This window comes from Sapajus apella, unplaced genomic scaffold, assembly GCF_009761245.1.
Source record: "Sapajus apella isolate SASKATOON/1434 unplaced genomic scaffold, GSC_monkey_1.0 scaffold12, whole genome shotgun sequence".
Classification (NCBI taxonomy): Eukaryota; Metazoa; Chordata; class Mammalia; order Primates; family Cebidae; genus Sapajus; species Sapajus apella.
Window position 1 is genome coordinate 37,918,414 of NW_022436952.1, and position 27,860 is coordinate 37,946,273.

General features: G+C 38.2%; 1 protein-coding gene across 1 annotated transcript; it reads left to right on the forward strand.

The window, feature by feature from the left end:
• Positions 1-2: 2 nt before the first annotated feature.
• On the forward strand, positions 3-27,690 carry NUFIP2 (nuclear FMR1 interacting protein 2; the record flags this gene model as incomplete). The annotated part of the gene is made up of 3 exons (XM_032279385.1): positions 3-1,653; positions 16,688-16,720; positions 19,042-27,690. Coding segments are annotated over 3 exons (1,737 nt in total), but the record flags the coding sequence as incomplete, so codon positions are not given.
• Positions 27,691-27,860: the final 170 nt, after the last annotated feature.

A 27,860-nucleotide genomic window follows, 5' to 3' on the forward strand; every position in this document is an offset into this window, starting at 1 on the left:
CCAACCCTATTTCCAGGGTCTTCAATGGCAACCAGCAAGTTGTAGACACTAGCCTGAAGCAGACTGTAAAGGCTAACACCTTTGGAAAAGCAGGAATTAAAACCAAGAATTTCATTCAGAAGAACAGTATGGACAAAAAGAATGGGAAGTCTTATGAAAATAAATCTGGAGAAAACCAGTCTGTAGATAAGTCTGATACTATAGCAATTCCAAATGGTGTGGTAACAAATAATTCTGGCTACATTACTAATGGTTATATGGGTAAAGGAGCAGATAATGATGGTAGTGGATCTGAGAGTGGATATACAACTCCTAAAAAAAGGAAAGCTAGGCGCAATAGTGCCAAGGGTTGTGAAAACCTTAATATAGTGCAGGACAAAATAATGCAACAAGAGACCAGTGTCCCAACCTTAAAACAGGGACTTGAAACTTTCAAGCCTGACTATAGTGAACAAAAGGGAAATCGAGTAGATGGTTCAAAGCCCATTTGGAAGTATGAAACTGGGCCTGGAGGAACAAGTCGAGGAAAACCTGCTGTTGGTGATATGCTTCGGAAAAGCTCAGATAGTAAACCTGGTGTGAGCAGCAAAAAGTTTGATGATCGGCCCAAAGGAAAGCATGCTTCAGCTGTTGCCTCCAAAGAGGACTCGTGGACCCTATTTAAACCACCCCCAGTTTTTCCAGTGGACAATAGCAGTGCTAAAATAGTTCCTAAAATAAGTTATGCAAGCAAAGTTAAGGAAAACCTCAACAAAACTATACAGAGTTCTTCTGTGTCACCAACTTCATCTTCATCATCTTCGTCATCTACTGGGGAAACTCAGACCCAATCATCAAGTCGCATATCCCAGGTCCCTATGTCAGCGCTGAAATCTGTTACTTCTGCCAACTTTTCTAATGGGCCTGTTTTAGCAGGGACTGATACAAATGTTTATCCTCCAGGGGGTCAGCCACTGCTAACTACTGCTGCTAATACTCTAACACCCATCTCGTCTGGGACAGATTCAGTTCTCCAGGACATGAGTCTAACTTCAGCAGCTGTTGAACAAATTAAGACTAGCCTTTTTATCTACCCTTCAAATATGCAAACTGTGCTGTTGAGCACAGCACAAGTGGATCTGCCCTCTCAGACAGATCAGCAAAACCTGGGGGATATCTTCCAGAATCAGTGGGGTTTATCATTCATAAATGAGCCCAGTGCTGGCCCTGAGACTGTTATTGGGAAGTCATCAGAGCATAAAGTGATGGAGGTGACATTTCAAGGAGAATATCCTGCCACTTTGGTTTCACAGGGTGCTGAAATAATTCCCTCAGGAACTGAGCATCCTGTGTTTCCCAAGGCTTATGAGCTGGAGAAACGGACTAGTCCTCAAGTTCTGGGTAGCATTCTAAAATCTGGGACTACTAGTGAGAGTGGAGCCTTATCCTTGGAACCCAGTCATATAGGTGACCTGCAGAAAGCAGACACCAGTAGTCAAGGTGCTTTAGTGTTTCTCTCAAAGGACTACGAGATAGAAAATCAAAATCCTCTGGCCTCTCCTACGAACACTTTGTTAGGCTCTGCCAAAGAACAGAGATACCAGAGAGGCCTAGAAAGGAATGATAGCTGGGGTTCTTTTGACCTGAGGGCTGCTATTGTATATCACACTAAAGGTAAATCATTTATTTCCTATACAGAAATTTTTGTTGTCCAATTTAGTATATTGTTTATAAGAGTATTTTAATAGAGTATTATAATAGAATTTAATTGAGAATGACAATGTGGATAAGCAGCTAGCATCAAACAATTCAGGGTCTTTGGAACTAGTTTGATTAAAGTTTAGAAGGAATGTTCAAAGGGATTTTTAAAAATATAATTGACCTACTTGGTTCAAAGAATAGAGGTAAGGAGTACTTGCTTAAAGGTGTTGACATTATGTTTTCTCTTGACCACTCTTAAGAGTGCTTGAAAAATTTTTTTTCTAAACATGTTACCCTTCCTTTGCTTGTTTCTCCTTTACTTTTATTTATTTTATATATATGTATATATTTTATATATATATATATATATATACATACACACACACATATATAGAGAGAGAGACTCGGTTTCTCTCTTGTCCAGGCTGGAGTGCAGTGGTACAATCTCAGCTAACTGCAACCTCTGCCTTTCGGGTTCAAGTAATTCTGCATCAGCCTCCTCAGTAGCTGGGATTACAGGCATGCGCCACCACGCTGAGCTAATTTTTGTATTTTTAGTAGAGATGGGTTTCACCATGTTGGTTGGCCAGGCTGGTCTTGAACTCCTGACCTCAAGTGATCCGCCCCCGCCTTGGCCTCCCAAAGTGCTGGGATTATAGGCTTGAGCCATCACACCCAGCCTCTCCTTTGCTTTTTATATCATATGCTTCTTTGTTAGTGAGCTCATTTGATAATTCTAATTTGCTTAAAATGAGTAGAAGCAATGTTTTTGAAGAGGAATCTGAAAAGTCTCAAAAGGGGTAATGGATGCCAGTTTGTAACTGGAAAATAATTTAGACAAATTACAATGACAAGTATGATTAGCATGGTTGAGACCAGGCTCTTGGGAGTCTCCTTTTCATAGCACCAAAGCCCTAGTTTAAAGGGAACCAGGTATCTTTCAAGTTTCATGCTAATAAGTTTTTTTGTTTGTTTGTTTCTTTCTTTCTTTTTTGAGGTAGAGTGTCCCTCTTGTCGCCCAGGCTGGAGTGCAGTGGTGTGATCTTGGCTCCCTGCAACCTCTGCCTCCCAGGTTCAAGTGATTCTCCTGCCTCAGCCTCCAGCGTAGCTGGAATTTCAGGTGCCTGCCACCATGTCTTGCTCATTCTTGTATTTTTAGTAAAGATGGGGTTTCACCATGTTGGCCAGTCTGATCTCAAACTCCTGACCTCAGGTGATCCACCCGCCTCGGCCTCCCAAAGTGCTGGGATTACAGGCTTGAGCCACCGCGCCCGGCCTGATTTATGTGACTTTTAAGCAAATTTCCGAGTCTGAATACCTTTCCTTCCTTATCTGCAAGCTGGAAGACATTTAGTGTAATAAGCAGATGTCCTTTTAATATCATTTTTCTTACTTAAAAATGGAAGTAAGTAGTAGAATTGCTTAATGGAAGTTTAAGAACAGGAATCCTCACATAAAATTTACCTGATTTCACTTGTTCTCCAGTTCTGCTTTTTGGAGGTAAATTTAGGAATTGGTTGTTTTTAGGAAAGTTAGGGTAAAAAGAGAAATGCTTAGTTTTTTAAGACATGTATTATATATTAGTTTGTGCCAGGAGAGTTGGGTTTTTTGGTATTGTTTTCTGTGCCATCTGCCCTCTGGAGAGTATATGAGAAATTGTTTACCAAAGTATTTTGTACTGATGATCATTGTGTAAACCTGAGAGGATATCTGGTTGTGTTGTGTTCTCTTACCACCTTCAAAAAGTTGTGGGAGGCCAGGTGTGGTGGCTCATGCCTGTAATTCCAACACTTTGGGAGGTGGAGGTTGAGAGGATCACTTGAGCTCAGGAGTTGCCAGCCTGGGCAACGACATGTGGTCCCAGCTACTTGGGGGGACTTAGGAGGGAGGATCACTTGTGCCTGGGAGGCAAGTCTGCAGTGAGCTATGGTTGCACCACTGTACTCAAGCCTGGACAACAGAGACTCTGTCTCAAAAAACAAAACAAAAACGTGAGATATATTCCATTAGGTGGCATAAAACTACTAAACAGTCACCTAATGGAATCTATCGCACATGTTTTTGTTTTTTTTTTTTTTTGGGGGGGGGCAGGGTCTCTGAGTAGTTTTATGTACAATTTCCATTATGTGAATTGCCGGTTATTTTTAAATGGTAATGTTAACTTGTATTTACTCTGTATGCATTTTCCCTATCCATGGGCTAAATATTAAATCAGTGGTATTTAGATGAGCTGAATACCCCTATATAGGTGCAGTTATATTTAGTTTTGCTGGTGTTAATGAAAAATTTTGCTTTAGGTAAAGTGCATCATCTTGAGTTTTATATTTGGACATGACTGGAGATTAATCAGATTGGCATCAATGTTTTTCCCCCTTAAACAATAAATAATATTCAGTTCAGTTAGGTTCCAAAGTAACAGGTTCTTTGAATTCCTGCCAAATGTTGATTGGTCCATTAGTGGTCTATTGGCCCACTCATTTTTCTTTACCTGAATTAAATTTGAAGGTCTTTGTAAGTGAAGGCCTTTTTTTTTTTTTTTTTTTTAAAGTTAAACTCTAAAAGAAGTAATAATCAGTTGGGCTTACTGGAATATCCTTTAAGAACATCTGTGTTATTAGTGCTTTAGTGTAGTCTTCAAATGTTCAGTAGTAATCTCTAAGTGAGTTGAAATTGGGCTTAAAATGGGAGTTCCCTGCCTTTCTCCTGATTTCAAAAATAAGCCTTTCAGCAACTTAATTTGGAACTAGTGGGTAAGAGGGTGCATTATGTCACTTCTTTTAGGAATGGTGCACTATGTATTCGTTTTAATTTATATAAGGTGTTTTTGTTTTTTTGAGACAGAGTCTCGCTCTGTCATCCAGGCTAGAGTGCAGTGGTGAGACCTTCACTCACTGCAACCTCTGCCTCCCAGGTTTAAGTGATTCTCCTTCCTCAGTCTCCTGAGTAGCTGGGATTACAGGCGTGCGCCACCACCCCCAACCCCCGGCTAATTTTTGTATTTTTATTTTTTAATTTTTTTTTAATTTTTGTATTTTTAATAGAGACAGTGTTTCACCATGTTGGCCAGGCTGGTCTCGAACTCCTGACTTTGTGATCTGTCCACCTCGGCCTGCCAAAGTGTTGGGATTACAGGCGTGAGCCACCGCACGCCCAGCAAAGAAACTTGTTTGTTTGACTCAATGTTTTGGTGGCTGGGAAGTCCAAGGGCATGGTGGCAGCTTCTGGCAAGGGCTTTTTTAATACAAGAAGTTTTAAAATTACAGTTACTTGGAACCTTAAACATGCTATGTATTTTTAAAAATTTGAGTGTTAAGTACAACTGAGGGTATGAAGTGAAGATACAAAAGAGCATAAAAAAGGGGATTTGTGTGGATTCTAATTCTTGGGATTTTTCTTTTAGCCTTTTTTTTGAGAGAGTCTTTTTTATTTAAGAGACAGTCTCTCACTCTGTCACCGAGGCTGGAGTGCAGTGGCTCAATAAGCTCATTGCAGCCTGGAACTGGGCTCAAGCTCTCCTCCCTCCTCAGCCTCCTGAGTAGCTAGTACTACAGGTGTGTGTCATCATGCCTGGCCTCTTGATATGTGTTACACTATTAACTTTTCTTTCTTTTCTTTTCTTTTCTTTTCTTTTCTTTTCTTTCTTCTTTCTTTCTTCTTTCTTTTCTTTTCTTTTCTTTTCTCTCCTTCCTTCCTTCCTTCCTTCCTTCCTTCTTTCTTTCTTTCTTTCCTTTTCTTTCTTTTTCTCTTTTTCTTTTTTTTTTTTTGAGACAGAGTCTTGAGGCTGGAGTATGGTGGTGTGGTCATAGCTCACTGTAGCCTTGAACTCCTGGGCTCAAGTGATCCTCCTGCCTTGGCCTCCTGAGTAGCTGGGACCACAGGTGTGCACCGAAATGCCTGGCTAATTTTTGTATTTTTTAAAAATAGTAATGGTGTCTCAGTATTTTACTTAGGCTGGTCTCGAACTCCTGGCCTCAAGGGATCCTCCCTCCTGCCTCAGCCTCCCAAAGTGCTAGGATTACATGTGGGCCACCATGCCTGTCCTAACTTGCCTGTCCTAACTTTTGTTTCTTCCTTTCTTTCCTTCCTTCCTCCCCTTTCCTCCCTTTCCCTCCCCTCCTTTTCCCTATCCTCCCCTCTCCTTTCTCTTTTCTTTTCTTTTCGACGGAGTCTTGCTCTGCCACCCAGGCTAGGGTGAAGTGGTGCGATTTCGGGTCACTGTAACGTCTGCCTCCTGGGTTCTAGTGTATTTTTAGTAGAGACTGGGTTTTCCCATGTTGGCCAGGCTGGTCTTGAATGCTTGACCTCAAGTGATCCGCCCATCTCTGCCTCCAAAAGTGCTGGGATTACAGTTATGAGCCACTGTGCCTGGCCTAATTTTTGTATTTTTAGTAGAGATGGGGTTTTACCATGTTGGCCACTCTTGTCACAAACTCCTGACCTGAAGTGATCTGCCCACCTCAGCCTCCCAAAGCTCTGGGATTACAGGCGTGAGGCACCACATCTGGCTGTGATGGCTCTTTTTTAAGAGACTAACTTAACCTTGTGACTTAGGCTGGAATGCAGTAGTGCGATCCTAGCTCACTGCACCCTCGAACTCCTGGGCTTAAGGAATCCCTCCAACTCAGCCTCCTGAGTAGCTGGGACTATAGGTATTCGCCACCACCCATGTTGCCTGGCCTGGTCTGGAATTCCTGCCCTTAAGCCATCCTTCTGCCTCAGACTCCTCAAGTTTTGGGATTACAGGCATGAGCCATCATGCCTGGCTGGTGATGGCTCTTGGTATACATAAGTGGGACATACAACTGTACCTCCTTCAAAGTAGTTATCTCAGAATGCTTAGCAAGACTCTGACTCTCTTTGACTTGACTTAAATTTTCTCTTCTAAACACAATGCGAATAATTATTTTCATGTTTACTGCATTTTATTGCAGTTGCTTCATGAATGCCTGTGACATCATAGCTGTCTGTCTAATAATCTTATTAATGTGCGCTTGCAAATTTGACAGTTTTAAGAAGATTCACTTTGGTTTTAGCCCTGGTTGTATTCCTTAGATTTGGAAAGGATCCCGGTTTATGGGGATATAATAATGTGCGACATATACAAATGAATATAACAAATAATTCCTGATATGGTATAAGGTCCCCATTCTCCCAGTGAGAGAACTCATACTGGCTGTTAGCACCCATACTGGCTGCTTGATGTCTCATTATGTCTGCTTTATGAATACAATAATAATAAATTCACCTTGATATTGGTCTGAAAGGTCACTTGTAAGGAATTTATGGAACTTAAAATTTAACTTCCAGTTTTCACTAGCTTAAGTCATAAGTGAGAGGGAAATAACCGTATATCTATGCTGCAAGAAGAGCAGACACCATTATTATTATAATGGTAGTAGCAAAAGCAGAACTTGTTTATTACTCTCATAGTAGTAGCAGTTTCATTCCAAGCAACTTGAATTTTATATTTTACTCTTATAAAGTACATGGGATTAGAAGAAGTAGAATAGTAAAAAAGAGAAAAATAACAAAAATAACTTAAGTTCCGAGTTTCTATTTAGGGGTAGTCTGGGTAATTATGCTTATCCTAGTTTGCTGTAGCTTAAGAGCAGAGTTCATTAAGGGTCTACTGAAAAGGGTAGTGGCTTATTTTTTTTTTCCCCTTAATCTCAAAAGGTATCAAGGTAATGGCTTCTAAGTACCTTAATTTAGAATTACTTAAAAACGTACTATATTTCTTTTTTTTTTTTTTTTTTTTTTTTTTTAGGCAGAGTTTCAGTCTTGTTGCCCAGGCTGGAGTGCAATGGCCCGATCTCAGCTCACTGCAACCTCTGCCTCCTGGGTTCAAGTGATTCTCCTGCCTCAGCCTCCTGAGTAGCTGGGATTACAGGCATGCACCACCACACTCAACTAATTTTGTGTTTTTATTAGAGGCGTGGTTTCACCATGTTGGTCAGGCTTGTCTCAAACTCCTGACCTCAGGTGATATGTCTACCTTGGCCTCCCAAAGTGCTGAGATTACAGGCGTGAGCCACTGCGCGCCTGGCCTGAAAACATGCTGTATTTCTCTCTGGGTATTGTCAAACTGAAAAAGTAAAAGGTGGTAGAAATTTCTGACAAGCTTCTTTGTAAAAGAATATGCAAGTATGGTAGACTGGTTAAGAAAAAGGAAATCAGAATAGCAGCAAAACATGGTGTAATAGCCTGTAATCATCCAAAAGATGGCCAAATCCGAATTAGAAGAGAAAAAGCAGAATTTTGATTTACCATGTCACCACCCTTGCCAAATTTTACAGGATTTGATCTAAAATGCTTAATAAAGGATTGGAAGGCATGATTAGTGATAAATTGATTTGGGGGTTCTCAGCTGTGGGATTCAGTTTGTTTGGCATTATATTTGATTTATTCTCTGTTATCTGCGGGAAGCATTTAATTTAGATGTTATTTTTTAAAAGATGTTCTAGGTCCAGGCATGGTGGCTCCTGCCTGTAATCCCAGCACTTTGGGAGGCGGAGGTGGGGCCGATCACCTGAGGTCAGGAGTTTGAGACCAGCCTGGCCAGTGTGGTGAAACCCCTCCTGTACTAAAAATATAAAAATGAGCCAGGCGTGGTGGTGCATGCTTGTGGTCCCAGCTACTCCAGCGGCTTAGGCAGGAGAATCTCTTGAACCTGGAAGGCAGAGGTTTGCAGTCAACGGCGATTGTGCTGCTGCACTCCAGGCCTGGGCATCAGAGCAAGACTCCGTCTCAAAAAAAACAAACAGATACTCTTTTAGCTGAGACAATAGTATCATTCAATTTTAAATGCAAAAAATAAACTTCAAGTCGGCTTTAGCCCTATTAGCCTCAGTCTTTTTCCTTGAGGGATTTAATAATTAAATGCTGTTATCTGTTTGGTTTGACCATATAAAATTGCTGTTTTTGTAGGTCAAAAGAATTTGAGTGTGAGCAATGCCAGATGGGTCTACCTAGTACTGTTTACAGTTATATTATTACTTCTTGGATGATTTATGAATGGTATTTATTCAAATCAGTATGTACTTATTGAAGCACTGTGGGAAGCAGTAGTGTTAAATAGATGAAAGGTGAGGGTTTATGTTATTAAGAAACTTGGTCTAATAGGGAAACATATATGGAAAGAAATATATTACTATTGTTGGCTGGGCACAGTGGCTCACACCTATAATCACAGCACTTTGGGAGGCCAAGGAGGGCGTATCATTTGAGGTTAGGAGTTAGAGACCAGCCTGGGCAACATGGTGAAACCTCCATCTCTCCTAAAAAAAATATATATACAAAAAATAGGCCGGGCATGGTGGCTCACGCTTGTAATCCCAGCACTTTGGGAGGCTGAGGCGTACAGATCACCTGAAGTCATCGGGAGTTCGAGACCAGCTTGACCAACATGGAGAAACCTCGTCTCTACTAAAAATACAATATTAGATGGCCGTGGTGGCACATGCCTGTAATTCCAACTACTCAGGAGGCTGAGACAGGAGAATCGCTTGAACTTGGGAGGCAGAGATTGCCATGAGCTGAGGTTGTGCCAAATGCAGTTGGAACCCCTAAGGTAGGGGCAGGGTGTGGGAAGAGTAGTCAGGATTCCAAAAAGAAGTGGACATTAGACTGTTTATTGTGCAAGGAGAGTAAGATTACCTTAGGTGGAAGAAATCAGTGTTTGAAGATTGCCAGCCATTCATTTTGTTTAAAGGAAGGTGAATGGTACAAGTTTAAAGTCCTTTAACTTAGTCATCTAATTTGTCTCTTGATGTACTAGCTACTGTGTCAAGTGCTAGGAGACACAAATTCAGTTTCACAGTGCTACTAGCTTTTTCTATAGGCAGTGAGAATCCATTGAAAAGTTTTGAGCAGTGTGGTCACTTTCAGATTCTATTTTTAAAGAGAAAGAATGGTTAGCCAGATTGTAGAAGACAGAAAATGAGGCCTGAGTAATGGCAAAAGAGGCCAGTTAAAAAGCAACTATATAAATGTTCATAAGATACTACTACTTGAGCCAGGGCAGTGACATTGGGTTAGAGAAAAAGAGATGACTAAAAAGTTGAAAGTGTCTTACCTTTGGTTAAGATTTACGAGACTTGAACATTGCTTCTGTAAATTCCTTAGTTTGAATTTCTTTGACCGTTCCCACTCTATATCCTATACCCTCACTATAACCCTTCTGGGTCATTCTCTGTTTCTCAGATGTTGTTCTTTGAGTTCCCTTTTCATGTTACATCAGTTTCCCTGGGTAATCTTATCCAGTTCTGTTAGCATATATACTAGGTTTAAGACTTCAAAGGCTGGGTGCAGTGGCTCACGCCTGTAATCCCAGCACTTTGTGAGACCAGAGTGGGTAGAGTGGGTAGATCACCTGAGGTCAGGAGTTCGAGACCAGCCTGGCCAACACTGTGAAACCCCATATCTACAAAAATACAAAAAACTGGCTGGGTGTGGTGGCACATGCTTGTAATCTCAGCTACTTGGGAGGCTGAGGCAGGAGAATTGCTTAAACCTGGGAGGTGGAGGGTGCAGTGAGCTGAGATTGCACTCCAGCCTGGGCAACAAGAGTGAAACTCTATCTCAAAGAAAAAAAAAAAAAACGATTCAGACCACATGTATATTCGATACCACCAGTGCAGTTCTGTGTATAAACTGAATTCATTCTCTTGCAAAACCTTTTTCTTTCCTGCCCTTAGTGAATTAGCATTAACCCAGTTTTTTGTCATTAGATAAGATCTCCATTTTTTTCTTTTCTATCTCTATTATCTTCGTTTCTTGACTTACTAATTAACATTTATTGAAGACTCTATATTGTCACTTTATCTGTTCCCTTCATTGCCTAGAAGAATCATCACTATTTATAGTACAATAACCTTAGATTTCTTCAGTGGCTTCCCTTCATCTATGTGATTAAATAGCAAACTTTATTTCATATGTAGCTTTTTACTCTGTCCTCTGAATAATGTTCTTTCTCTAAATCTCATTCTTGGTGACTTTCAGCCTTACTGAAGTACTTGTGGCCACTAAAGCATGGTCAGTAGTCAACTTACTGTATAAAGAGCCAGATAGTAAATATTTTAGGCTTTGTGAACTATAGGGTCTTTGCTGCAACCACGCCATACTTGGTTCTGCATTGTAGCTCAAAAGCAGTCATAGATGGTACATACACTGTGGGTGTGGCTGCGTTCCATTAAAACTTTTCTTTTTTAAAGACTTGAGTGTCTCACTTTATTGCCCAGGCTGGAGTATAGCGGCATGATCATAGCTCACTGTCTCCTTGAATTCCTAGACTCAAGCAATCCTCTTGCCTCAGCCTCTTGAGTAGCTGAGACTACAGGCATGTGCTGTTACCACACCCAGCTAGTTTTTAAATGTTTTGTAGACACAGGGTCTCACCATCTGCTAAGGCTGGGCTCAAGTGGTTCTCCTGCCTCTGCCTCCCAAAGTGCTGTGATTATAGGTGTGAACCACCACACCTGGTCTCCATTAAAACTTTAGTTGCAAAAACAGATGGTGAATAGTAATCCTTTTTTGATCCCTGCTCAAACACACCTTGTTAAGGCACACACCTACCACCAGCCTTTGTTCATTGTTAATGTTCTACTGATAACCAACCCTCCCAGTGAAGTTGCTTACTAGAAAAAGCTCACAGAGGGCAGACTCTTTTTGGTTTTCCATCTATATCCTGACCCTGGTAAGTAGTACTTATTATTTTTTATCAACTTGGAATTGAAAACTTGTGAATAACTGGACATTTCACTATAGGAAGCATTGTGATAGGTATTTCACAAGCAGATATAGAAAGTCTGCTCTAAAAAATTTAACATGAATTCATTTGAGTGGCATAGCTAAATATAAGTTTTGATATTAAGAAATTTCAGATTGAGTGGTGGTGTTTAAAATACAGAATTTTAACAAAATTGCCTACTTGGGTATATCTTAAGAGCAAAAACTTTTACTTAGGTTTTATGAGGTCTGGCCCTGTGGGTATTTTTCAATAAATATTTGCATAATTAGATGCTGTGATAACTCTTCAAAAAGAACTGGCAAGTTTGTGTGTGTGTGTGTGTGTGTGTGTGTGTGTGTGTGTGTGTGTGTGTAGAAAGCAGATTTAAAAGATCAAGGCTGGGCATAATGGCTCACACCTGTAATCCCAGCACTTTGGGAGGTCAAGGTGGGTGGATCACCTGAGGTTAGGAGTTTGAGACCAGCCTGGCCAATATGGTGGAGCCTGTCTTTACTAAAAATAACAATAATTGGCCGGGGTGGTAGCTCACACCTGAAATCCCAACACTTTGGGAGGCCGAGGCAGATGGATCATGAGGTCAGGAGTTTGAGACCAGCCTGGCCAATATGGTGAAATCCCATCTCTACTAAAACCACAAAAATTAGCCAGACATGGTGGCACCCCATGCCTGTAGTCCTAACTGCTCCGGAGGCTGAGGCAGAAGAATTGCTTGGTTCCAGGAGGCAGAGGTTGCAGTGAGCCAAGATCTCACCATTGCACTTCAGCCTGGGCAACAGCAGGACTGTCTCCAAAAAAAAAAAAAAGTTAGCTGGGCATGGTGGCATGCACCTGTAATCCCTGCTATTTGGGAGGCTGAGGCAGGAGAATCACTTGAATCCAGGAGGCAGAGGTTGCAGTGAGCTGAGATCGTGCCACTGCTCTCCAGAGCGAGACTCCGTCTCAAAAAACAAAAAAAGAAAAATCAACTACTGAGGTTGAGTACCCCAAATCTGAAAATCTAAGATCCAAAATTTTTAAATACTGACATGTTACTCAAAAAGGAAATGTTCCTTGTCTGATAGTGTAATGGAAACATTCCAAAATCGAAAACACTTCTCGTCCCAAGCATTTCAGATAAGGGATACTCAACTTGTATGTGTATAATGATTTTGTATAGTTGAAATTGCCTTCTTTATACCATTAACTTGTTGTGTTTCCCAGAATAGTCAAAACATTAAATTACACAAATGAACACATTTCATATTCAAAATCTGAGTTGAGATTTTTGTAATTTAAAAGAGGAGAAAATGTAATGTCAACTCTTTCCTACGTGTTCCATCCATGATGTCGTTTCTTGTTAGTTTTGCTAAGGTTAAGCATAGCATCATGCAAATGCTATTTGATTGATTTTTGCTTTCTGATCCTAACCTTGTTTGAGTTTTGTGGAAACTTACAAATTTTGATCAAGGAAATGAAGTTGATAGTAGTCAAATAATTAATATTAAGTAACAGGAAGGGAAATTGCATTCACTTCTTAGTTCAGCATTTCAGGTAATGCTGATTTCTTTCTTTTTTTTTTTTTTTGAGGCTGAGTCTCACTCTGTCGCCCAGGCTGACATAAGTTTCGAGTTTCTCTTTAGGGGTAGTCTGGATATGTGCTTACCCTGGTTTGTTTTAGCTTTAGAGAAGAGTTCATTGAGGGGCCTACTGAAAAGGGTAGTGACTTCTAAGTACCTTAATTCAGGATTACTTGAAAACATGCTATATTTCCTTCCCTCCCTCCATCCCTCCCTTCCTGTCATGCCTGTCTTGGCAGTTTCAGTCTTGTTGCCCAGGCTGGAGTGCAATGGCCCCACCTCAGCTCACTGCAACCTCTGCTTCCTGGGTTCAATGTTCTCCCGCCTCAGCCTCCCAAGTAGCTGGGATTACAGGTGTGCACCACCATGCCTGGCTAATTTTTGTGTTTTTAGTAGAGATGTGGTTTCACCATGTTGTCAGGCTGGTCTCAAGCTCCTGACCTTGTAATCCACCCACCTCAGCCTTCCAAAGTGCTGGGATTACAGGCATGAATCACCATGCCCAGCCTGTGCTGATTTATTTCTTAGTTAGAAGCTAGACTTGCTTCATGGCTAGTTTTACAGCTACATCATACATCCCTATTTCTATTTGAGAATTCATTACTCTAGAGCTCACATTTAAGGGTAATAAAGTGTTCTTACCATAAATCATTTAAAAATGTATAATATTTGAGTAAAACCTTAAGCTGAGGTAAAGAAGTATCTTCAACTTGTTAAAGAAATTGGGTGTTTGGCCGGGCGCCATGGCTCACGCCTATAATCCTAGCACTTGGGGAGGCCGAGGTGGGTGGATCACCTGAGGTCAGGAGTTCAAGACCAGCCTGGCCATCATGGTGAAACCCCATCTTTAAAAAAAAAAAAAGAAAAATTGGATGTTTGCAATTAGTTGTTTTGTCTTCTGTATTCGAAAATGTGTATGTTTGCTTTATTTTTAAAGCAGTGTGGTTGTTACTGTGACTCTGCAGTCTTTTTTCAAAAAGGAGGGGAAAGTAGAGGGACAGGTTGAGTTTCCAGTGAGGAAGAAAAAAGAAAATGTTAGTCATAGGTGGACTAACATGAAAGGTTTGATTAACTTCTTTCTTTTCTTTTTAATTTATTTTTTAATAATAGAGACAAGGTCTCCCTGTGTTGCTCAGGCTAGTCCCTCAAGTGATCCTCCTGCCTTGGCATCCCAAAGTACTGAGATGACAGGTGTGAGCCACCACACCCTGCCAATTTTTTTGTTCAGCAGACAACTAAATATAGATTTATCTTTGCAGTAGACAAAATGAATATCAAGTAATTACTATATACAAAATTCCTCAGGAATTTATTTGCTGCAAAATGTGAAATTTTTGTGCTTTCACTAAAATAAAAAATATTGGTTGTATTGGATAAATTTTTTTGCAGTAGGTCGATCAAGACAAGACTTACATTTGGAGTTGTTAAAATAGGCCATTCTGGGATCCAGAAATTTTTAAGATAATAAAGACCTTTTAGCTATTCCTTATTGTTTGAAACTAATGGAATAAGAAACTATTTTGGAGTATAACTGTGATTTCTGTGACTAGAATTCCCAAGTGTCATCTTTTTTTTTTTTTCCTTCCAGATTAGATTGTTTATAGTTCTTTTCCCTTCTGAAACCTCTCAGGAGAAAGGGAATTTTCCTGCCTTTCTCTGGATAGGTGTCTGCACAGAGATTTGATGGCCATACCATACAACTAAGCTTGGACAATTGGCACTTGTTCTGCACTCCCAGATTTGGTTTAATCAGGGAATCACTATGATATCTTGAATGGGATTTTATCTAGATAATTACCTTGTTCATCCAGAATTAGTCATTGATCCAAATATCCAGATCTGACAAATTTTCAAAAAGCTGAGAGTACTGCAGAAGATATTTTTTAAAATTGCCAGACTTGGTTGCTCATGCCTATAATTGCAGCACTTTGGGAGGCTGAGGTGGAAGGATTGCTTGAGCCCAAGAGTTAAAGACCAGCCTGAGCAACATAGCAAGACCCCCATCTCTACAAATGGTACAGTTTTGATTTTTGCTGGAGGAGGGAGAGAGTTTGTGTGTGATTCTACCATTCCCTGCTCCTATCCATACACATACAATAAGAAAATCATAATTTTAGATCTGTATCTTATTTTAGTCCTTCAGAGGGATTATTTGTGCCTTAACTGTAACCCAAGTCCAGATGTATCCCATCTTAATGAATTTCAGTTTTATTTTTCTTTAATTATAATTGGTTGCTATTACATTGGAATGTAGTCACACATACTAGTTAAAGGGGGTAAAATGATCTTTTGTCCTTTCAAAATAATAGTTTTATTACCACAGAAAGACTGCTTATCCTTAATGTTTGTTATAGTTCATTCCTAAGCGGTTTGTTTTAATCTCCAGGTAGAATATTTCCTTTCAAGGTCCAATTCTTTGGTTCTTGTGTAATAGTCAACTACTGTTGACTATATATAGCCCCCTGAAGCTTTCATGTATCACAGGTAGAGTTTTTAACAGCATTCTCTGTGTATGTCACTACAGTTTGGACATGTACATAGTTTTCTTATTGTGAGATGCTAAACTAAGCACGTTGTAGACATTTTAAATGGAATTGGAACGAATGAGGATTGTGTGCCATTAATAATGGGTGTGGATTGGCATTTTGTCCTTATAGGTTAAAATAAGAGATATGGTTTAGAGGTGAGAACCACTTGCCTGAATGGTTAAACTAAATCAATTTTAATTAAATTTGATGAATGATTTGTTCAAAAAATTTGGGCATCTCATTGAGGAGTCAATGGATAACCAAGAAATACTTGGTGGTTTTTTATTTGTTTGGTTTTTGTCTTTTTTGAGTCCTGAGTAGCTGGGAATACAGGCACATGGCACCATGCCTGGCTAATTTTTTGTATTTTTGTAGAGATGGGGTTTCACCGTGTTAGCCAGGATGGTCTTGATTTTCTGACCTCATGATCTGGCCTCTAGCCTCCCAAAGTGTTGGGATTACAGGCACGAGCCACCACGTCCGGTGGTACTTGGTGTTTTATTATTATTATTATTTTTAATTATTTTTCTTTTTTTTTTTAGTGATCCAGTAGCAACATTTTTGCTTTCGGTACTTGGTGTTTTTAAATCATGATAAGCTGTTATGAGAAGTATTTTATCGGTAGCATGCTTCTTGCATATCTTTGCAATTTGTAAAGACAAAATTATTCTGACAGTTTGATTTCAGATAATAATCTAGACGACACTTAAGAATTATAGGAGCCAGGCTCATGCCTATAATCCCAGCACTTGGTAAGGCCAAGGCAGGATCGCTTGAGGTCAAGTGTTTAAGATACCAGCCTAGGCAACAGACCCCTGTCTCTACCCCCCTCCCCACTCCAAAAAAAAAAAAAAACAGCTGGGTGTGATGGCATATGGCGGTAACTGTAGTCTCAGGCACTTGAGAGGCTGAGGTGGGAGGATAGCTTGAGCCTAGGAGTTTCACGCTGCAGTGAGCCATGTTTGTGCCACTTGTTCTGTCTCTTCAAAAAAAAAAAAAAAAAATTAGAGGAAAATGTGAATGCTTTGTCTGAGCTTCATAGAATTTTGCCATTTTCAACCCTACCTCCAGTCTGGCAGTAATCAGTCTAGGATTTTTTAGATTTAAAATGAAAAGCATAGCTTCAGACTTTGATCACCAAAACTTAGTATGTAATTCTCTTTCTTTCTTTGCAGAAATGGAATCTATTTGGAATTTGCAGAAGCAAGGTAAGAAAGATTAGATTACTTAAAATGTCACTAATCATCACTGGACATTATTTTTTGGTGGGATTAACAGATGGGTAGTAATTTACCAAATAGACTTTGTATTTTGAGTTATTTAATGACTGCAATCAAAAGGCACTAGCAGCTGGGCAGGGTATCTCATGCCAATAATTGCAACACTTTGGGGGAGGCCAAGGTCAGGATTGCTGAAGTCCAGGAGTTCAAGACCAACCTGGGCAACATAGCCAGACCCTGTCTCTATTTTTTAAATTAAAAAATAATGTGATACTATTAAGATGTGAATATGAAAAAGAAAAAACAGCAGCAACAAAAAGGCACTACCATAACATGACTGCTGAGGATGGGGCAATACTGTAAGTGAAAAGAATAGATGAAAGTCTTATTTACCTGGTAGATAAGAATGATTGTTTTTTCCCCTCCTGGTTTTGAAAGTAAGACAAGCCATAACTGTTATTCATGTAGGAAACCAACATGAGTAAGTATTTCCACTTTTGGCTAGTCTTTCTCTGTATTTGTGTGGTAAACAACAAATAGCCTAATAACTGAAATTCATAGTTCAGAAAAATATTAGCTATTATAGGAGCCTTATCTGGGCTGGATATTCTCTGAAAAGATAGTTAGAAATTAAAATTGATTATCCTGCTTATTGTTTGCCTTCTTCCTGAATATATTAAAATGTGATTATTGTGGAATACATGAAATAAAGTAAGAGTTTTATAGTAGTCACTGACAGTAGATTTTGGTTTTCAGAACCATGTAACTGAATTATATCCTACTTCTCATTTGCTTTAGTAGTTAATATAAATGAATTTCAGATGAATGTGAAATTCCTAGAATTTCAGGACTTCAAATGTGTAAGAAATTCTATTCTTATTTTACATATTAGGAAACTGAAGCCCAGTGAGATTCTATAAGCTAGACAGTAGCAGGACTAGTATGTAGGTTCTCCTGATTTCCCAACATTGCTCTTTATTCAGCAGTTGCTTTCTGTGTATCTTATTAAACAAATGAAAAAAAACATAGACTAGAAAATACACCCTGCAGGCTGGGCACGGTGGCCCACGCCTGTAATCCCAGCACTTTGAGAGGCCAAGGTGGGTGGATCACCTGAGGAGTTCAAGACCAGCCTGGCCAGTATGGCAAAACTCCATCTACTAAAAATACAAAATTAGCTGACTGTGATGGCACACGCCTGTAATCCCAGCTACGGTGGAGGCTGAGGCGGGAGAAACACTGGAACTCAGGAGGCAGAGGTTGCGGTGAGCTGAGATTGTGCCCTTGCCCTCCGGCCTGGGCAACAAGAGCAAAACTTTGTCTGGGGAAAAAAAAAAAAAAAAAAGGAAAAGAAAATATACCCTGCGAAGTAGACCTACCAGTCTTTACTGTAAAATGGCCATTAACTGTTAGGAGTGAGCATGCTCTTCATGGCAGGCTGCTATCTCTGTACTATACTAGATTGATTCTTAGGCTGAAGTAGACTTGAGTTCTTCCAATATTATTTTCAGGCCTTTAAAATTTTCCATTAGGTGACAAGTTATATTGATTTGCCCTACCTCCTTATTTTTAAGCATGTATACTTGAAAAAGTTCTTAGGATAGGTAGAAAAAATATATATATAATGAAGACAAGGCCCCTCCAGAAGAGGAGAGCTTGCAGCTAAGTAGTAAGAATTTAGAATAACCCTGGAGTCTTTGCCCATCAGACACATTCTAACAGTTTTAAGTTTTGAATCTGAAAGATTTGTTACTGCTGAGAATTAAGGCGTGTGTTACCGTGGGAAATTAAGTGTTGATTAGGACTGAATTGATAGTTTTGCTCTCTAATTGTCCAGTTTTTGGAGACAGATTTTACTTAGTTCTTTGTTAGACAGTCCACACTGGCTAAAATGAATTTTGACTTCATTTGCTGAAAAATGCAAAAGAAAAATCCCAAGTGTTTCTTTTAATATTGGATTATTGGTGACAAGCTTTTTGTCTGTGGCTACTGTTTTCAAATACTACACTGCTTTTGTAATCAGTAGAAGTACATAAAACCCTTATTAAGTGGACCCAGCCATCTCTGATCTTTAGGAGTTGAGGTCATCACTGGCTAGAGGACCTGCTACTTGGAATTCCAAACAACTACTTTTGGGTTGAGAAACTGGATCATACATGTGTTAATACAAAGAGGAAATGGGCCTGAAGTTTTGTTTTCATAAAAAAGGGGGCAGTTTAAGTGATGGTTATTTGGGATTTGTTCTTGAAACATGGGCATTTTGAGATTCTAGACCTTATTTTTATTTATTTTTTTAACCGTCTCTCTAGATCCCAAAAGGATAATCACTTACAATGAAGCCATGGATAGTCCAGATCAATGAAGGACCAGACTGCCTATTCGTAACCTTTCTGCAGCATTAGAGCCACCGTTCATGGGGGACACAAGGCTTTTATGCTCCTAGATCTTCAACGCAGCAGAGGAACCATAAGTAGAATCACAGGATAATATATACAAATATATATATATACATATATATATATATAGTTATTTAAAAAAAGGCAACTGAAAGTAATTAGACTTCTTAAGGAATCAAATTTATTTCAAGAGACTACACATGGTTATTTAATCTCCGGTACTGAATAGGTTTTTTTTTTTTTTTTTCTTTTGTTAGTTTTTGTTTTTAAGTGTGAATGCAAGTGATTAATGAATACAGACTTAACAAGTGTGGTTCTAAAGTTCCTGCTGTCATCAACTTGGGCAACAAATGACCCACTGGAAAGGCAAATCCACTCAAAAGATCTCTATCTTGTTCTGTGACTAAAGTGATACACTAATCACGGGGAACCCAAAATGATTCAACATTTTCCCCCCACTCCTCCCTTGATCTTTTTGGTTTTACTTTAAGCCCTGCGAGAATGCTGGATAAATGCCTTGAAGTTAGCAGGGTGTATTTTTTTTAGCGAATATGATTTGCATGTCTTGCCAGGAGTTAAGCAGCCTCTGTGGGGTGTTGGGGAAATTCTTTCTTTCTTTCCTTTTATTTTTTTGTGGGGTGGGGATAGGGGAGGGCATTGAAGTTCTACAATTCTGGAATAGTTGATGGTACATAGTTAACTTGGCTTTGGTTACATATTGGACTTTAACAACTGAAGAATCCATGCGTGTCATTTAAAGAAAAGTTGCAGAACAAGCAATTGGCTTAGACATACAATCTGGAAAAATATTCCTGTGCCCATATTTTAATGTAATTGTATAACTGGGAGCAAAAATATATTCTGCTTTTCAACTGTAGGTGCTCCAGACTTGCTCTCTGTCACTAACACTAAATGTGCTGTTTTCCTTGTTTTTCATCAAACATCTAAGACAAACTTACACCTTTCTGTAAATTCTCTTTTAATTTCTCAGCAAAATCTAAAAGGGGAAGAAAAAAGTCCATGAAAACTTTAAAACTTTTCATGTTTTTAGCCAGTGAGAAGATATTAAACCCTTACTATAGAAGGTGTGTTTTCATGCAAGCTATACTTCTGAGCTTATTAGCTTCTAATTATATCTTAATAAATATATTTTATTACTAGAGCAAAATGGGTTTTTAAGGAAAATAATGTGAAATTCTGGAAATTTTCTTCGGGGCAGAGAAGAGCAGTAGCCCTGTCTTATCATTACATTGCCATCCTGTTGCACTGCAGCTTGTGTATAGCATGCTAAAATAAATTTGTGTGTGTGTGTGCAGAAATTAAGGGTCCAATTGAGATTGGGTGATGTTAGTAGCATAATAAACAAGTTATCTGGCCTGACACAGCATCACATCACACACACAGAAATTAGTATATCCATGTATGTCAAATACAGGTTAAAATAGCAGGGCATTGATATAAAGAGTTGTAGTCTTCTGATAAAAGTAGACTGGATTCCCTGGGGTATTTGGGGAGAAAGTAACTACTTTTGCTCTACCCCTTTGCTTAAGAAATGTCCAGTTTTGAGTGACTGTAGTATGGATGGGTTTTCTTGTTTTGTTGATTATTTGAGGCTTTTAACAAGTAGTTCATGAAAGAAGCTGTTGGACTCAACATAGAGTAAATATCTTTTAGTCTGGATTTCTGCCCTGCTTAGATTTTAAAAGTATGAGCATGGATTGCCAATTCCACTTGATGTAAACAAAACTTTTTTTTATACATAATATATATATATATAATAACTTATTGTATCAGTCCAGGTTCAGAAACTTGTGGTAGGCCAGTTCCAGATAGTTTCATTTCACCTGTAAACTGTATCACTTTTACTGATATTGTAATTTTCAAATGTATAATATGTTTACAGATGTGCCCTGCATTTAGTCTGCCTTGTTCCTATTTTGATTTTTCTTGAGTCTCCTGCCTGCTTGCCAAAAGCTAGGATGCTTCAGGCCCATGTACAATTGAAAGCAGAGGCATCCTTGAGCTTTAAAGCATTGAACAAACTGGAAAATGCAACATACCACATAACTGAAGTGAAAAGTCTGTGTTTTTGTGTTTTTTTTTTTAAATAAAAATTTTCAAAAAGTTAAAAAAAAAAAAAGACATAGAAGGTTGATTAAAGGGAAAAAAGGCTCCAGTTTGTTTTACAGGTTTTAAAGTTCTGCTGTGTGTTCAATTGCCTTGTGTAACCACTTGTCGCCTTAGGGCCAGATTCCCCTCTCCCCTCCCCCTTTTTAAATGTCCATTTTGCTTGCCTGGAGTTTTAAAGTTCTGTCTCACAACTCACAAGAAACTTTCTGGGTTTGTGACATACAGAGGTTGAATGAATATGTATTTGAAAAGGAAAAACAAAAACCAAACCCAGCCTCCACCCGAATTGGGCTTTTTAACTTAGAAGCAACACTTGATTAAATGTCTTTAGTAGAAAGCTATTGCTTTCCTAATTTCCTCCCATATCCCTCAGGCCTCAGTGTTCAGAGAAGCCAAAAAGAGAATGTATCCCTTCTCTGTCTGTCCAAAGGTTTTTGAGAGTCTTACTTCTAAATGAAACAATGCAACATTTCACTTTGATTTCTCCACAGAAATTTCCTTGATTATATGGTTAGAGGTATATAGTTAGGAATGTCTGTTAACTTTCTGAGAACCCTAGTGTCCCATCATATTAACTGTCAGTATTTTGGGGGCACTAGGTTAATAAACTTAATTGCCTAGGTACAAGCAGGACTTTGGGACAAATCTCTTTGTGCTGTTTGGTAACACTTAACTCTATTTGTTGCAATCTTTCTCCTTAGGTCCTCACACAATTCCTTACAGAGCACTTATTAAAAAAAAATATTAAGTCGATCTGTTTTCTGATTATTTTGTGTAAGCTTCTAAACAAACTTCAGCTGTGATTAATTTAGCACATTTAAATAACGTGTGTTATTGTTTGGTATAAAGAGTTTTCCTTCAACTCAGAGTATTAGTACTGTAGCATAAACCAAATACAGTCTAGAGGGAATTTTTAACATCCCTCCATTATAAAGACTGAAAAAGGGGTGTGTGTGTTTGTGTGTGTGCATGTGTGTGTGTTGAGTGTGTGAGGGAAAGATGGAGATATTAAAAATTAGTAAATGAATGTGTATAAGACATTAGTATTCAGAAAATGAACTTGTATTTATTTTGTGCCATTTGTTTTCATTACACAGAAAAAAGTCAGGTGGTTTAAATCCTTAAAAGGGTAGTATTGAAAAATGGCACTAAGAATGAAATTATGACCTATTTTTTTAATAGCTATGAAGATACTAATTATGGGTAAAGATTTCTTTTTAAATCTGTTTTGATTATTGTAGGCATCTGTGTCACATACCACTCTTGTAGGTGTCTTAAGTCCCCTTTTCCTGCAAAATACACAGGGTGTATTTATCTTCCTCTTTATTCACCCCCATTTTGCCAAACTGAAGTTAGTTACATAGCCTTTGCTCTAACCCCCTTAGTAATGAACCTGCACATAAAGTGTATTTACAGCATCTATAGTAGCCAGCCTTTCCTCCTACTTTCTAGGAGGGGATAGCCAATAACTAGGAATTTACTGACATGTTTTTTTTTCCTTGAAATAAATGGCCAGAGAGTTTCTACATTTTAGAATTTTGCTGTCCTTATTCATCTGCTTACCTAGTCATTACTCAATCTACAGAAACTTCATAAAGGAAAAGTGCTGCATTGTTTTTACAAATAACAATTTTTAGGGAAAATATGACAAACCTCAACCTTGGGAGTTGTCCACAATACAACATTTTCAAAAAACATTACATAGCAGCGTTAGTTTCATACTTGGTGGTTAGTATTGTTGCTTCCCCACATCAGAAGCATCTAATGTTTTATTTTTTGTAATTGCTGTAAACTTTTTTAAAGAAAAAAGCCATTTAGTGTGAAGTTGTCATGTATCAAATGGCTAATTCCACTGTAAATAAGAAGGGAGTCATTCCTGCTAGGCTCTCTTCAGAGAAATAGGTTAAAAGTCTAATTTCCAGGGATTATGAGTATAGTTATGCCACTGGGCCACATTCTCAAATAACAACAGCTGATCTGTCTTGTATAAATATGTTAACTGTGCAGAACAGTTATGCTATAGGACAAATAAAATGGTCTTTAGGGTCAGATTGGTTGATGGCATGCCAGTCAAGGTAGAGTTTGATAGGGTAGTATCTTAATAACCGTACCCGTGATTTAACTGTTGGATTTGAAAGGTAAAAGTAGGATTTGCTCTTCTCCCCTTACACCCGACAAAATTTTGCTTAAAAGGGAAAGGCAGAGGGAAAAAAAAGACTAGAAGCATAAATAGCTCTTCTAAGCTTGCCAGAGGCACAGAGCTTAACATTACTTCTTAGTATTGATGTTATTTTTATTAATGTAATTAATCAACAGAGCACCAAGATTCTTTCATGGTGAAAAAGATGGGCTTCTGTTTTGGTATCATAAATGTTTCTTTTAAAATATACATCACCTGTGTGAGAACCAGGACCACCTGGGAGAGTGAAGAATCATTAGCTCCACTCAAAAGGATTGCTTTACTGAGTTTTAAATTAAATTTCACATCATTTTGCTGCTCAAGAAAGATCTTAGAATAGTTAAAAGGATGCCAGCAGTAGTGCAAATAGAATTTTCGGTTGTCTGCGTGGTAAAAACACCCAGTACAGCATGATTGGTATATTGCTTTTGCATTACTGGGAATGGTAAGTCAGTTATGGACTAGAAACTATGGAACAGCTATATTCATTTTATAATACTGCAGTATCCCTTTTCTTTTCTTTTCTTTTGAGATGGAATCTAGCTCTGTCACCCAGGCTGGAGTGCAGTGGTGCCATCTTGGCTCACTGCAACCTCCACCTCCCTGGTTCAAGCAGTTCTTCCTGCCTCAGCCTCCTGAGTAGCTGGGATTACAGGTGCACACCCAGATAATTTTTTTTGTATTTTTAGTAGAGAACGAGGTTTTACCATGTTGGCCAGACTGGTCTCAAACTCATGACCTCAGGCAATCTGCCCGCCTCGGCCTCCCAAAGTGCTGGCATTACAGGTGTGAGCCACCGCGCCTGGCCAGTATCCCTTTTCTACAGCCTTATTAAAACAGCCACAAACATTTATTTTCCAATTTAGTTTTACTTTCAGTGCATATCAAAGTTGTACTCTTAAGACCAACAAGCTAACTTGAGACAAATTATATAGCTTTCCCTATACCTTTTTTTCCTCAGGTGCTAATCAAAGGCTCTGAAAATGGATACTGCTTTAGTAATGTGTGTTTTATTCTTAAAATGCTTATTTCTTTTGCTAGATGTAAAGATTTGGTGTTAACAAAAGTGGTTTTAATATGTAAATATGAATGAATGCCTTTAGTTTACCCGTTTGTCTATTATTAGTCTGTGTTCATTTATCTTTCATAGAGGAGGATCCTTTCATGATCTTGAATACATTTCATTAGATATTGTTGCATTTTAAGAATGAAAATACAACTGTTTTCTGTCTTAGATTAATCCTGCTGCTGCTATGAGAAACTGAAAATCAAGAATGTGATGCACTTTTTACATTACTATATATCATACATATACCATAGGTTGCTTTGATACCTTTCCTGTAGCACAGCCACTAACAAGAGTGAGTTAATTATAAAATTATCTTTGGGAGGGAATCAGTACAAGTAACTAATTCTTAGCTGGTATTGGCCTATGAAGGACAATAGCTTAGGAACATAAGAATTCTGTTAATAGTATACTTTTTGGCCTTAAATGTCTTCTACTACTGAAAATAGTTTAAATCTTAGCTTTGTTTCTGTTACTCCCTCTCTCTGCCTCAGAAAGAGGAATTGAGAAGAATGGCTTAAAGGACTTAGTGTCATTGATTTATTGCTGATCTTTTAGAAAACATTTGTCTATGTAAGCTGGGGACTTACTTTTGTTTGTATATAGAGGAGAAATAATGCTGCCCTGAACCAATCAGATTTAGTTTAAATCAAATCAATCAAAACTCCAACTATTCTGTTTCTCTTGTATATTTTTACTTAGCAAAGGAAAACTTTAGTAAGAATGCTACTTGACAAAAAGAAAAGTCATTTCTCAAGCACATACCCAAACTTGAAGGTGATTGAACTCAAAATAATGGGTGGGAAACACCAAATGAGGTGGAGGAATATGAGAAGGATGTGTGGGCCAAAGCTATCTGGTTATATTTTGATGTTGCCAATATTATTGCAATGCCAAAATTTTAATTTGCTTATTTAATATATTTGTTGGCCAGAGGTCTATTTTTATATCAATGTGCCTTGCATGGATTTAAAAAAAAAAAAAAATTGGGAAGGCCATGTAGTAATGCCTGAGATAGTTGATGGTTCTTACCACCTCACTAATTTTTATGCATTATGAAATGCTCATTCTATTGCCCAACTGGTGCTCTGTTTAAGGTTATAGATCTTGTCAAACTGGAACTATTTTATAAGCTGGGGAAGTGATTTACTTTTTTTGTTGTATCTTTTTTGTTCTTAGTCTGTTAGTGGCTGTTCTGTAGTGGGAAATAGTAAAAGGATTCTTCACTCCCTTTTCTTCTCCCCTCAGCACCTTCTTCAAGTAATGTGATGACACCATTTTTTGTGTGCTTTGAAAAAATTTTCAGCTTGCTGTCTCCTTTAGTGTTTTAAAGAAGTGTTATACAAAGCATTGTTTGCAAAATGTAGGGAGATAATGAAGTCCACTTTAATTTGGAATTCTGTGTGAGCTATGATCCAAGTTATCAGCTCTTTCCAACTTAAAAAATTTTTGTTGTTAAAAGCACCTTGCTTAGAAAATTTTAAATATTTATGTCTGCAACAATTGTCTCAAAATAATAAACTGTGCAATTCTTGTCATTTAAAAAAAAAAATCTGAATTCTCCCTAATGTGACTTGTTAGTTTCTCTCTGTATTTCCTGCCAGTGTAAATGTGAAAGCTTTGCTTGCATTACGTTTTAGAAATGCATTTTGCACACTCGAATTTTGCCGAAGCTCCGTGAAAAGGTTAGATCTAAGTAGATGAATAAAGCTATGCACATGTTTTGAAAGTTTAATTTGTGTGTCATTACCAAAAGTGACCTATTTGTCCTTATTACTTTGCTGTTCTTAGCTTTACCATCTTTGGAAACTTGGCTTAAAGTTATATAGTTCTGGGCTAGCTCATCAGTGGAATTAGGAGAGAGGAAAACTGGCACCTATTTTAATAAAGTTCAATTTAAATAAGAGCTTGACTTGTATCTGTTAAAGGGCTTTTCTTGAAACAGGGCAGTTTTAGCAGCTTTACAAATCATTGGATGCTCTTCCTTAGTAATATTTTGGTTTATTTGATCAAATAGAAATGGAAAGTAATTCAAACTGAAATGAAAGACCCTTTGTCACATGGAACTTGGTGACAATTTTATGTCTTAAAGCTGGTTTAAAGGTAGGATAGCCTTTTTTACCTTTATTGCTTTAGCATAAATTTGGTTTACTGAATGACTGGTTTGAGATTAAAACTATTCTGTTGTTTGTAAGATCAAAGCACAGGTTGTTTTAAAGATAATGTGTATCTTTTCAAAAATTGCTTAATCTGATTAGAACAAGTTTAGAAATTGGTTCAAGTGCTGCAGTCTGCATGTACTACATAGCTTTACTTTGTGTGTGTGTGTGTGTACTTATAAAGTCGTTTTTTTTTTTTTTTCTTGTCATTGCTTCAGGACCTTTGTAGGAGAGGCTAATATGTTTAAGTAGAAGATATTACTGATGGCATTTTCCCCATGCTCCTACATATAAATATTTCCATTTTATAGCTTTTTCAATATACAGAAGAGCGTTACTTCTTCAAGTATGTTGTTAACTTTGAGGACACAGCAAAACCCTTCTATATGTATCTTCATTGATAGTGGAAGTTAAAAACTAAGTCATTCAGTTAAGACTCAAAAGGTGACCCACAATTGCATGGCCTTAGAAGGCAGAAATGCAAGCGCGTAGCAGGCATCATCTTGGATGGCTATGGTTCCTCTTCGCATCTGTCAGTAGTTCACTTGTGTTCAGTCTTAGAATGTATTGGAAGAGCAAAGTAATTTCTCTGTCTTGTGCAGAGGCGCTTAGGAGCTGAGTTACCTCTTAATCTAGGGGGATGGATAGTAAGTGGAGTACGGTTATGTTAAAGGATGTTTTCCCTTCCCCCTCTCAAAAAAAAGTTTCAATGTTTGCTTTGCCCAGTCAAAAAGATAGGTCTTTTCTAGATATAAGAACAGTGACCAGAAATTTGCCCTTTTGCTAAATGCTTAGGTATTTGCTATAGCTGTTTCTGGTGTCATGGATTCTGAGGAAGTGTCAGTTACATGATGATCTTCCTTTATTGATGTCTTACTTCATGTTCAGTGTTTTAAAAATATAAATTACAAACACTCTACAACCATACCCAGATTTACTTATTTTATCAGAAAAAAAACTTGAGAAATTTGTAGATCAAATTGAGAGACAATAAGTGTACATTGTTGAATAAAAAATTTTAAAGTTTCTGAGGTGTTTGTTATCTTTTGTGTGCTTTAATTTTTTAAAAAAATCCTTAGTGATGAATCTGAAATGCAGCTGATAAAACGTAAAAAAAAAACAAAACAAAACTGAAACTAAGTTTGTGACATTGATAATGATTTTTCCCCAAAGTGTCAGATGTATGAAGAATTTAAGT